General features: G+C 42.3%; 1 protein-coding gene across 1 annotated transcript in view; it reads left to right on the forward strand.

Annotated features, from left to right (window-relative positions):
- otog (otogelin) overlaps nucleotides 1-12,973 on the forward strand; it is a 145,646-nt gene that overhangs the window by 77,270 nt on the left and 55,403 nt on the right. Inside the window, 6 exon segments of the mRNA XM_065011203.1 lie at nucleotides 6,447-6,473; nucleotides 6,476-6,563; nucleotides 6,566-6,582; nucleotides 7,866-8,012; nucleotides 10,355-10,474; nucleotides 10,615-10,731. Coding sequence (XP_064867275.1) covers nucleotides 6,447-6,473; nucleotides 6,476-6,563; nucleotides 6,566-6,582; nucleotides 7,866-8,012; nucleotides 10,355-10,474; nucleotides 10,615-10,731 — 516 coding nt within the window.

The raw sequence follows: 12,973 nt of genomic DNA on the forward strand, positions 1-12,973 counted from the left end.
CTGAATATGATAAACTTGCAGTGTGTAGTCTACCTAGTAATATGATGTTTGACTACGTTATATGTACAGTCTACCTAGTAAAGGCATGATATTTGAAACTGACGTTGTGTGTGTAGTCTACCTAGTAAAGGTATGATACTTTGACTACCAGTTAGAGTGTAAGTCTACCAGTAAAGGTATGATATTTGACTACGTTGGTGTGATAAACCTAGTAAAGGTATGATTGCTACGCTGACTTTAAAGTGTGTTAGTCTACCTAGTAAAGGTATGCTGACTTTTGACTACAAAATGATATTTGCAGGTTGGAACTAGTAAAGGTATGATATTTGACTGTTGAGTGTGAAAGCTCTACCACCAAACCTCCAAATGGAGTTGATTGACCTTGAATGCAATGATGTCTACCTAGTAAAATATGATATTTGACTACGTTGGAGTTGATATTTGACTACGTTGGTTTCTACCTAGTAAAGGTATGATATTTGACCCAGTTGCGCATGTCCAGGCTGATATTTGACTACGTTGTGTATCTACCTTAAAGGTATGATATTTGACTATGTTGGAGTGTGTAACTGTCTTCTTAAAGATGAACCTGAACAAAACATCACATTTTGGAGTGTGTACTCAAGTTCATATGAACTTACCTACTCAATTCTGATATTTCTTCAGCTCAGAGCCTTACCCCGAATTGATGAACTTGTGGAAAGATACTACCTACCAAGGTATGATATTTGACTCAAACTACCTAGTAAACATTACTTGACTAATCACATATTTAGTAGTTTTTTGACTCAGTTCAAGTTTAAAAGTTAAAATTTAATATTTGTTTTCACTGCATGTTTTTTCTTCTCCTTAAACAAAGTGTTGTTTTGATTAATAGATTTTTGCACTTTATTTTTTTGTATTTCAATCCAATTATATTTTAAAAATATTTCAGTTGAGTGGATCTACCTAGAAAATTGACTATTATTGTTTTTTCTTTGTAAGGTATGATATTTGCTACTTTTGCTCTACCTAGTAATATGAAAATATAGTCTACTGATGGTGCTACTTGGTACCGGTTTCTTTCATTTAATGTTCATGTTATGAGTGTGATATTTATAGTAAAGGTATGATATTTGACTCTTTTGTGTCTGTCTGACCTAGTAAATGATATTTGACTACGTTGAGCCATAAAGTCTACCTATTGCTATGATATTTGATCTGATCATATTGTAATATATTTGTTAGGTTTTCCTAGGTTCAATTAGGTTCACTAGACTATATGCTCATTTAAAAATTTTTCAATGAACATTCGAACAGTCCGGCCCTCGTCTTGTAGCTGATTTTTTTATTTGGCCCTCCGTCCATTTGACTTTGACACCCCTGTAGTAAAGGTATGATATTTGACTATGTTAGAGTGTGTAGTCTACCTAGTAAAGGTATGATATTTGACTACATTAGAGTGTGTAGTGTACCTAGTAAAGGTATGATATTTGACTACGTTAGAGTGTGTAGTCTACCTAGTAAAGGTATGATATTTGACTACGTTAGAGTGTGTAGTCTACCTAGTAAAGGTATGATATTTGACTACGTTGGAGTGTGTAAAGTCTACCTAGTAAAGGTATGATATTTGACTACGTTAGAGTGTGTAGTCTACCTAGTAAAGGTATGATATTTGACTACGTTAGAGTGTGTAGTCTACCTAGTAAAGGTATGATATTTGACTACGTTAGAGTGTGTAGTCTACCTAGTAAAGGTATGATATTTGACTACGTTAGAGTGTGTAGTCTACCTAGTAAAGATATGATATTTGACTACGTTAGAGTGTGTAGTCTACCTAGTAAAGGTATGATATTTGACTACGTTAGAGTGTGTAGTCTACCTAGTAAAGGTATGATATTTGACTACGTTCCAGTGTGTAGTCTACCTAGTAAAGATATGATATTTGACTACGTTAGAGTGTGTAGTCTACCTAGTAAAGGTATGATATTTGACTACATTGGAGTGTGTAGTCTACCTAGTAAAGGTATGATATTTGACTACTTTAGAGTGTGCAGTCTACCTAGTAAAGGTATGATATTTGACTAGTAGTTAGAGTCTCCTGTAAAGTCTACCTAGTAAAGGTATGATCTTTGACTACGTTGGAGTGTGTAGTCTACCTAGTAAAGGTATGATATTTGACTACGTTGGAGTGTGTAGTCTACCTAGTAAAGGTATGATATTTGACTACGTTGGAGTGTGTAGTCTACCTAGTAAAGGTATGATATTTGACTACTTAGTGTGTAAAGTCTACCTAGTAAAGGTATGATATTTGACTACATTAGTGTGTATAGTCTACCTAGTAAAGGTATGATATTTGACTACGTTGAGTGTGTAAACTCTACCTAGTAAAGGTATGATATTTGACTACGTTGGAGTGTGTAGTCTACCTTAGTGTCCTACAGGTATGATATTTGACTACGTTGGAGTGTGTAGTCTACCTAGTAAAGGTATGATATTTGACTACGTTAGAGTGTGTAGTCTACCTAGTAAAGGTATGATATTTGACTATGTTAGAGTGTGTAGTCTACCTAGTAAAGGTATGATATTTGACTACGTTGGAGTGTGTAGTCTACCTAGTAAAGGTATGATATTTGACTACGTTGGAGTGTGTAGTCTACCTAGTAAAGGTATGATATTTGACTACGTTGGAGTGTGTAGTCTACCTAGTAAAGGTATGATATTTGACTACGTTGGAGTGTGTAGTCTACCTAGTAAAGGTATGATATTTGACTACGTTAGTGTGTAAAGTCTACCTAGTAAAGGTATGATATTTGACTACGTTGGAGTGTGTAAAGTCTACCTAGTAAAGGTATGATATTTGACTACGTTGGAGTGTGTAGTCTACCTAGTAAAGGTATGATATTTGACTACGTTAGAGTGTGTAGTCTACCTAGTAAAGATATGATATTTGACTACGTTAGAGTGTGTAGTCTACTTAGTAAAGGTATGATATTTGACTACATTGGAGTGTGTAGTCTACCTAGTAAAGGTATGATATTTGACTACTTTAGAGTGTGCAGTCTACCTAGTAAAGGTATGATATTTGACTAAGTTAGTGTGTAAAGTCTACCTAGTAAAGGTATGATATTTGACTACGTTGGAGTGTGTAGTCTACCTAGTAAAGGTATGATATTTGACTACGTTGGAGTGTGTAGTCTACCTAGTAAAGGTATGATATTTGACTACGTTGGAGTGTGTAGTCTACCTAGTAAAGGTATGATATTTGACTACGTTGGAGTGTGTAGTCTACCTAGTAAAGGTATGATATTTGACTACGTTGTCCTGTGTAAAGTCTACCTAGTAAAGGTATGATATTTGACTACGTTAGAGTGTGTGTCTACCTAGTAAATGTATGATATTTGACTATGTTAGAGTGTGTAGTCTACCTAGTAAAGGTATGATATTTGACTACATTAGAGTGTGTAGTCTACCTAGTAAAGGTATGATATTTGACTACGTTGGAGTGTGTAGTCTACCTAGTAAAGGTATGATATTTGACTACGTTAGAGTGTGTAGTCTACCTAGTAAAGATATGATATTTGACTACGTTAGAGTGTGTCCAGTCTACCTAGTAAAGGTATGATATTTGACTACATTGGAGTGTGTAGTCCCTAGTAAAGGTATGATATTTGACTACGTTAGAGTGTGTAGTCTACCTAGTAAAGGTATGATATTTGACTATGTTAGAGTGTGTAGTCTACCTAGTAAATGTATGATATTTGACTACGTTAGAGTGTGTAGTCTACCTAGTAAAGGTATGATATTTGACTACGTTGGAGTGTGTAGTCTACCTAGTAAAGGTATGATATTTGACTACGTTGAGTGTGTAAAGTCTACCTAGTAAAGGTATGATATTTGACTGTTAGAGTGTGTAGTCTACCTAGTAAAGGTATGATATTTGACTACGTTAGTGTGTAAAGTCTACCTAGTAAAGGTATGATATTTGACTACGTTGGAGTGTGTAAAGTCTACCTAGTAATGATCTTCCTGGTATCCTCCAGCTTGATATTTGACTACTTGGAGTGTGTAGTCTACCTAGTAAAGGTATGATATTTGACTACGTTAGAGTGTGTAGTCTACCTAGTAAGGTATGATATTTGACTACGTTAGAGTGTGTAGTCTACCTAGTAAAGGTATGATATTTGACTACGTTGGAGTGTGTAAAGTCTACCTAGTAAAGGTGTGATATTTGACTATCGTTAGAGTGTGTAGTCTACCTAGTAAAGGTATGATATTTGACTACGTTAGAGTGTGTAGTCTACCTAGTAAAGGTATGATATTTGACTACGTTAGAGTGTGTTGTCTACCTAGTAAAGGTATGATATTTGACTACGTTCCCTAGAGTGTGTTCCTTGTCTACCTAGTAAAGATATGATATTTGACTACGTTAGAGTGTGTAGTCTACCTAGTAAAGGTATGATATTTGACTACATTGGAGTGTGTAGTGTACCTAGTAAAGGTATGATATTTGACTACGTTAGAGTGTGTAGTCTACCTAGTAAAGGTATGATATTTGACTACGTTAGAGTGTGTAGTCTACCTAGTAAAGGTATGATATTTGACTACGTTAGAGTGTGTAGTCTACCTAGTAAAGGTATGATATTTGACTACGTTAGAGTGTGTAGTCTACCTAGTAAAGATATGATATTTGACTACGTTAGAGTGTGTAGTCTACCTAGTAAAGATATGATATTTGACTACGTTAGAGTGTGTAGTCTACTTAGTAAAGGTATGATATTTGACTACATTGGAGTGTGTAGTCTACCTAGTAAAGGTATCATATTTGACTACTTTAGAGTGTGCAGTCTACCTAGTAAAGGTATGATATTTGACTAAGTTAGTGTGTAGTCTACCTAGTAAAGGTATGATATTTGACTACGTTGGAGTGTGTAGTCTACCTAGTAAAGGTATGATATTTGACTACGTTGGAGTGTGTAGTCTACCTAGTAAAGCTATGATATTTGACTACGTTGAGTGTGTAGTCTACCTAGTAAAGGTATGATATTTGACTACGTTAGTGTGTAAAGTCTACCTAGTAAAGGTATGATATTTGACTACTTCCCTGTCCTCCAGTGTGTAGTCTACCTAGTAAAGGTATGATATTTGACTACCCTAGTGTGTATAGTCTACCTAGTAAAGGTATGATATTTGACTATCGTTGGAGTGTTCCCTGCCCTCTACCTAGTAAAGGTATGATATTTGACTACGTTGGAGTGTGTAGTCTACCTAGTAAAGGTATGATATTTGACTACGTTGGAGTGTGTAGTCTACCTAGTAAGGTTGATATTTGACTACGTTAGAGTGTGTAGTCTACCTGGTAAAGGTATGATATTTGACTATGTTAGAGTGTGTAGTCTACTCTTCCCTAGTAAAGGTATGATATTTGACTACGTTGGAGTGTGTAGTCTACCTAGTAAAGGTATGATATTTGACTACGTTAGTTCCCTGTCCTCCCATCTCTACCTAGTAAAGTGTGTAGTCTACCTAGTAAAGGTATGATATTTGACTACGTTGGAGTGTGTAGTCTACCTAGTAAAGGTATGATATTTGACTACGTTGGAGTGTGTAGTCTACCTAGTAAAGGTATGATATTTGACTACGTTCCCTGTGTAGTCTACCTAGTAAAGGTATGATATTTGACTTTAGAGTGTGTAGTCTACCTAGTAAAGGTATGATATTTGACTACTTAGCTTGTGTGTAAAGTCTACCTAGTAAAGGTATGATATTTGACTACGTTGAGTGTGTAAAGTCTACCTAGTAAAGGTATGATATTTGACTACGTTGGAGTGTGTAGTCTACCTAGTAAAGGTATGATATTTGACTACGTTGGAGTGTGTAGTCTACCTAGTAAAGGTATGATATTTGACTACGTTGGAGTGTGTAGTCTACCTAGTAAAGGTATGATATTTGACTACGTTGGAGTGTGTAGTCTACCTAGTAAAGGTATGATATTTGACTACGTTGTTCCTGTGTAAAGTCTACCTAGTAAAGGTATGATATTTGACTACGTTGGAGTGTGTAAAGTCTACCTAGTAAAGGTATGATATTTGACTACGTTGGAGTGTGTAGTCTACCTAGTAAAGGTATGATATTTGACTACGTTAGAGTGTGTAGTCTACCTAGTAAAGGTATGATATTTGACTACGTTGGAGTGTGTAGAGTCTACCTAGGAAAAGGTACCAGAGTCACATTTCCAGTACTCAAGTTCATATATTTTTCCTCGTTATTTGATAATAAAATGGGATGAATAAATGTAATGCAAGAAATCTGTGAAAGTTAGATATCCGTGTATAGATGAAAGGATTGATGAATAGACTGGCTTAGGGTTTAAATACTCAATATACACATTTCATAGTTTTCAGTAGCATAGTTCTGTCCTGGGTTAGCTTGCTATTTTCATGTTGTTTTTCCCATCCCACCTTCAGAGCAGTGCTGATCTGATGATGAGTGTAACCTGTCTGAGAACGTGGACTGTTACGACAGCGGCGTCATCTGCAGGAAATCTCTACTCATCAACATTGGTAGATCTTTCATTGCGTTCGACTCGACAGTGGCAAACCAGTAAGTGCATGCTCCTGCTCCTGCTCCTGCTCCTGTTCCTGCTCCTGCTCCTTCTCCTGTTCCTGCTGCTCCTGTTCTTCCTGCTCCTTCTCCTGTTCCTGCTCCTGCTCCTGCCTCTTCTCCTGCTCCTGCTCCTGCTCCTTCTCCTGCTCCCTGCTCCTGCTCCTTCTCCTGTTCCTGCCCCTTCTCCTGTTCCTCTACTTTCCCTGTTCCTGCTCCTTCTCCCTGCTCCTGCTCCTGCTCCTGTTCCTGCTCCTGCTCCTGCTCCTGCTCCTGTTCCTGCTCCTACTCCTGTTCCTGCTCCTTCCCTGCTCCTGCTCCTGTTCCTGCTCCTTCTCCTGCTCCTGCTCCTGCTCCTGCTCCTGCTCCTGCTCCTGCTCCTGTTCCCTGCTCCTGCTCCTGCTCCTGCTCCTGTTCCTGCTCCTGCTCCTGTCTCCTGCTCCTGCTCCTGCTCCTGCTCCTTCTCATGCTCCTGCTCCTGTCTCCTGCTCATGCTCCTGCTGCCTGCTCCTTCTCCTGCTCCTGAACCTTACCAGGTAGCTTGCCACTGGTGGTCCTACCAAGTCTGGCCACCGCTGGGATGCCTCCCAGTTTCCACTAGCGGCTCGTTACTTGTTTGCTTACTTGCTTTCAATAGGGTTAATGTAACCTACAGTGTTATAAGAAATGTTTGATGAAAACATTACAGAGAGAAACTACCCTTAACCCCTTAACCCCTGACCCCTGACCCCTCAGACCCAATGAATATCACATTACTATTCTCACAACTTACCAATTATGGCACAAATTTCACCTATTTAAGAATTTACCTTATTCATGATCCCTGCCCTCTTCCCTGCCCTCTTCCCTGTCCTCCAGCTTGTCCTTTTCCCTGTCCTCCATCTTCACCTCTTCCCTGTCCTTTTCCCTGTCCTTTTCCCTGTCCTCCATCTTGTCCTCTTCCTTGTCCTCTACCCTGTCCTCCTCCCTGTCCTCCTCCCTGTCCTCTTCCCTGTCCTCTGTCTTGTCCTCTACCCTGTCCTCCTCCCTGTCCTCGTCCTTGACCTCTGCCTTGTCCTCTTCCCTGTCCTCTTCCCTGTCCTCTGTCTTGTCCTCTTCCCTGTCCTCTTCCCTGTCTTCTGTCTTGTCATCTGTCCTTAATGAACAATAAACCATAAAGATATTAGGTTAAAAAAATCACAGGGGGGCACTACCCCCGACCCCCCTGGCTCATCTCAACCTGTTCATCAGTATTAATCTAATTCCTGTCCATTGTCCTGTTTCCTGTCCTCCACCCTGTGTAGAACCCGTCCAGTGTGATCGACTGGAGGCAGGAGGTGTTCATATGGAGCGCTGGGCTCTTCACCGTGGTCCACGTTCCCGAGGAGGACCTGACCGTGCTCTGGGATCGCAAGACCACTGTCCACATCCAGGCTGGACCACGCTGGCAGGTCAGGCACCATGGGTTGTTAGTGTTCCACATTTCCTACCCTAGAATAACATGGCCCTGTCAATACAAAGCAGCTGCTGTCTCCTATAGCAGTCTTTCTCAACCCAGTCCTCTGGATCCTCCAATCCGTCACACCTTATTCAACAAATCAACTAATCACCAAGCCCTTGATTAGCACCATCAGGTCACCAACCTCTTGATTAGCACCATCAGGTCACCAACCTCTTGATTAGCACCATCAGGTCACCAAGCCCTTGATTAGCACCATCAGGTCACCAACCCCTTGATTAGCACCATCAGGTCACCAACCTCTTGATTAGCACCATCAGGTCACCAACCCCTTGATTAGCACCATCAGGTCACCAACCCCTTGATTAGCACCATCAGGTCACCAACCCCTTGATTAGCACCATCAGGTCACCAACCCCTTGATTAGCACCATCAGGTCACCAACCTCTTGATTAGCACCATCAGGTCGCCAACCTCTTGATTAGCACCATCAGGTCACTAACCCCTTGATTAGCACCATCAGGTCACCAACCTCTTGATTAGCACCATCAGGTCACTAACCTCTTGATTAGCACCATCAGGTCACTAACCCCTTGATTAGCACCATCAGGTCACCAACCTCTTGATTAGCACCATCAGGTCACCAACCTCTTGATTAGCACCATCAGGTCACTAACCTCTTGATTAGCACCATCAGGTCACTAACCTCTTGATTAGCACCATCAGGTCACTAACCCCTTGATTAGCACCATCAGGTCACCAACCTCTTGATTAGCACCATCAGGTCACTAACCTCTTGATTAGCACCATCAGGTCACTAACCCCTTGATTAGCACCATCAGGTCACCAACCCCTTGATTAGCACCATCAGGTCACTAACCCCTTGATTAGCACCATCAGGTCACTAACCCCTTGATTAGCACCATCAGGTCACCAACCCCTTGATTGGCACCATCAGGTCACTAACCCCTTGATTAGCACCATCAGGTCACCAACCCCTTGATTAGCACCATCAGGTCACTAACTCCTTGATTAGCACCATCAGGTCACCAACCCCTTGATTAGCACCATCAGGTCACTAACCCCTTGATTAGCACCATCAGGTCACTAACCCCTTGATTAGCACCATCAGGTCACTAACTCCTTGATTAGCACCATCAGGTCACCAACCCCTTGATTAGCACCATCAGGTCACTAACCCCTTGATTAGCACCATCAGGTCACTAACCCCTTGATTAGCACCATCAGGTCACTAACCTCTTGATTAGCACCATCAGGTCACCAACCCCTTGATTAGCACCATCAGGTCACCAACCCCTTGATTAGCACCATCAGGTCACTAACCTCTTGATTAGCACCATCAGGTCACTAACCTCTTGATTAGCACCATCAGGTCACCAACCCCTTGATGAGCACCATCAGGTCACTAACCCCTTGATTAGCACCATTAGGTCACCATCCCCTTGATTAGCACCATCAGGTCACTAACCCCTTGATTAGCACCATCAGGTCACCAACCCCTTGATTAGCACCATCAGGTCACTAACCTCTTGATTGGCACCATCAGGTCTCCAAGCCCTTGATTAGCACCATCAGGTCACCAACCCCTTGATTAGCACCATCAGGTCACCAACCCCTTGATTACCACCATCAGGTCTCCAAGCCCTTGATTAACACCATCAGGTCTCCAATCCCTTGATTAACACCATCAGGTCTCCAAGCCCTTGATTAACACCATCAGGTCTCCAAGCCCTTGATTAACACCATCAGGTCTCCAACCCCTTGATTACCACCATCAGGTCTCCAAGCCCTTGATTAACACCATCAGGTCTCCAAGCCCTTGATTAACACCATCAGGTCTCCAAGCCCTTGATTAACACCATCAGGTCACCAAGCCCTTGATTAGCACCATCAGGTCACCAACCCCTTGATTAGCACCATCAGGTCACCAACCCCTTGATTAACACCATCAGGTCTCCAAGCCCTTGATTAGCACTATCAGGTCACCAACTCCTTGATTAGCACCATCAGGTCACCAACCCCTTGATTACCACCATCAGGTCTCCAAGCCCTTGATTAACACCATCAGGTCACCAACCCCTTGATTAGCACCATCAGGTCACCAACCCCTTGATTAACACCATCAGGTCTCCAAGCCCTTGATTAACACCATCAGGTCTCCAAGCCCTTGATTAACACCATCAGGTCACCAAGCCCTTGATTAACACCATCAGGTCACCAACCCCTTGATTAACACCATCAGGTCTCCAAGCCCTTCCTTATTACTATACAGAGCTGTGATGTGTGTCATATTCATGTGAATACTGTGTTCAGGGCAAACTGAGCGGTCTGTGTGGGAACTTTGACCTGAGGACGGTCAATGAGATGAGGACACCAGAGAACATAGACTCTGCCACGCCTCAGGAGTTTGGCAACAGCTGGACGGCAGCTGAGGCAAGTTTCGAAACCCCCACGGTCTATTCTCAGTGGATAGTGTGTGTGTATTTGTCTGTGTGTGTGTGCGTGTGCGTGTGTTCATACATGATGCAGGTGTCTATTGTCAGTCTTCTAACGTTAGATTTGTGTGTGTCCAGTGTGTTAACAGCCCAGACATCAGACACCCCTGCAGTCTGAACCCCCTGAGGGAGCCGTTCTCCAAGAGGCAGTGTGGAGTCCTGCTCAGCGAGGTCTTCCTGGTCTGCCACCCGGTGGTGAGTATGGAGTATGACAGCCAGCAGCTCAACCAATGGAGGGAGGTTGTGTTGCGAGTGTGCGAGAGTGGGTATGCATACGCATGTGGATATCTGTTTCTGGATATGTGTGTGTGCGTGTGTGTTTACGTCTGTGTGTGCGTGTATGTGTGTGTGTGTGTTTACGTGTGTGTGTGTGTATGTGTGTGTGTGTGCAGAAGAACATGTGTGTCTATACTGTGACATGCAGTTTCCCCCCCTGCTGTTTCAGCTGTCTGTGTTGATGAGTGCTGGGGGAGTGGTGTGTGAGGGGGGGCGGGTTGGTTCTGGTTATTTGAGTCACCTCCCAAAGGCCGTTTGACTCACTGTAAAGCACAGACATGAATCAGGATCTTACTGTCTTACTGTAGGCTGTCTCACAGATCTGTCTCACAGGGGCGGCAGGGTAGTCTAGTGGTTAGATCGTTGGACTAGTAACCGGAAGGTTGCGAGTTCAAACCCCTGAGCTGACAAGGTACAAATCTGTTGTTCTGCCCCTGAACAGGCAGTTAAACCCACTGTTCCCAGGCCGTCATTGAAAATAAGAATTTGTTCTTAACTGACTTGCCTGGTTAAATAAAGGTAAAATAAAATAAAATAAAAAAATCTCTGTGTGGGTTGATGTTACTGTGGCTGTTAGTATTACTGGGGCTTCTCTAAAGCCTGACATACACATTACATTACATAGCCCCCTATCCTCTGTCATGGTCTGCTGTCCTATCTCTTCTCCACATTACATACCCCCCTATCTATCCTCTACATAACCCCTATCCTCTACATAACCCCCTACCCTCTACATAACCCCCTATCCTCTACATAACCCCTATCCTCTACATAACCCCCTATCCTCTGTCAGCTGGTCTCTACTGTCCTATCTCTTCTCCACATTACATAACCCCTACTATCCTCTACATAACCCCCTATCCTCTATATAACCCCCCTATCCTCTATATAACCCCCTATCTACATAACCCCCTCCTCTATATAACCCCTATCCTCTATATAACCCCCACATTACATAACCCCTATCTCTATATACATAACCCCCTATCCTCTATAAACCCCTATCCTCTACCCCCTATCCTCTATAACCCCTATCCTCTGTCAGCTGGTCTACTGTCCTATCTCTTCTCCACATAACCCCTATCCTCTATATAACCCCTATCCTCTATAACCCCCCCTATCCTCTACATAACCCCTATCCTCTACATAAACCCCTATCCTCTATATAACCCCTATCCTCTACATAACCCCTATCTATCCTCTACATAACCCCTCTATCCTCTACATAAACCCCTATCCTCTACATAACCCCTATCCTCTACATAACCCCCTCCCCCTCTGTCAGCTGGTCTGCTGTCCTATCTCTTCTCCACATTACATAACCCCTATCCTCTACATAACCCCCTATCCTCTACATAACCCCCTATCCTCTATATAACCCCCTATCCTCTGTCAGCTGGTCTACTGTCCTATCTCTTCTCCACATTACATAACCCCCTATCCTCTATATAACCCCCTATCACATAACCCCCTATCCTCTACATAACCCCCTATCCTCTATCCCTCTACATAACCCCTATCCTCTACATAACTCAGCCTCTACATAACCCCCTAACCCCTATCCTCTATGGTCCTCTTCTCATAACCCCCTATCCTCTACATAACCCCTATCCTCTACATAACCCCTATCATCTACATAACCCCCTATCCTCTACATAACCCCCTATCCTCTACATAACCCCCTACCCTCTATCAGCTCTATCCACATAACCCCCTATCCTCTACATAACATTCTACATAACCCCCTATCCTCTAAAACCCCTATCTGTTAACCCCTATCCTCTACATAAACCCTACATAACCCCCTATCCTCTATCAGCTGGTCTACTGTCCTATCTCTTCTCCACATTACATAACCCCCTATCATTACATAACCCCTATCCTCTACATAACCCCTATCCTCTGTCAGCTGGTCTGCTGTCCTATCTCTTCTCCACATTACAGGCTGTTAGTTATATCAGGCTGTTGTTATATCAGGCTGTTAGTTATATCAGGCTGTGTGTTGTATCAGGCTGTTAGTTATATCAGGCTGTGTGTTATATCAGGCTGTGTGTTGTATCAGGCTGTGTGTTGTATCAGGCTGTGTGTTATATCAGGCTGTGTGTTGTATCAGGCTGTGTGTTGTATCAGGCTGTTTGTTGTATCAGGCTGTGTGTTATAT

This window comes from Oncorhynchus nerka, linkage group LG27 (assembly GCF_034236695.1).
Source record: "Oncorhynchus nerka isolate Pitt River linkage group LG27, Oner_Uvic_2.0, whole genome shotgun sequence".
In the NCBI taxonomy this organism is placed as follows: Eukaryota; Metazoa; Chordata; class Actinopteri; order Salmoniformes; family Salmonidae; genus Oncorhynchus; species Oncorhynchus nerka.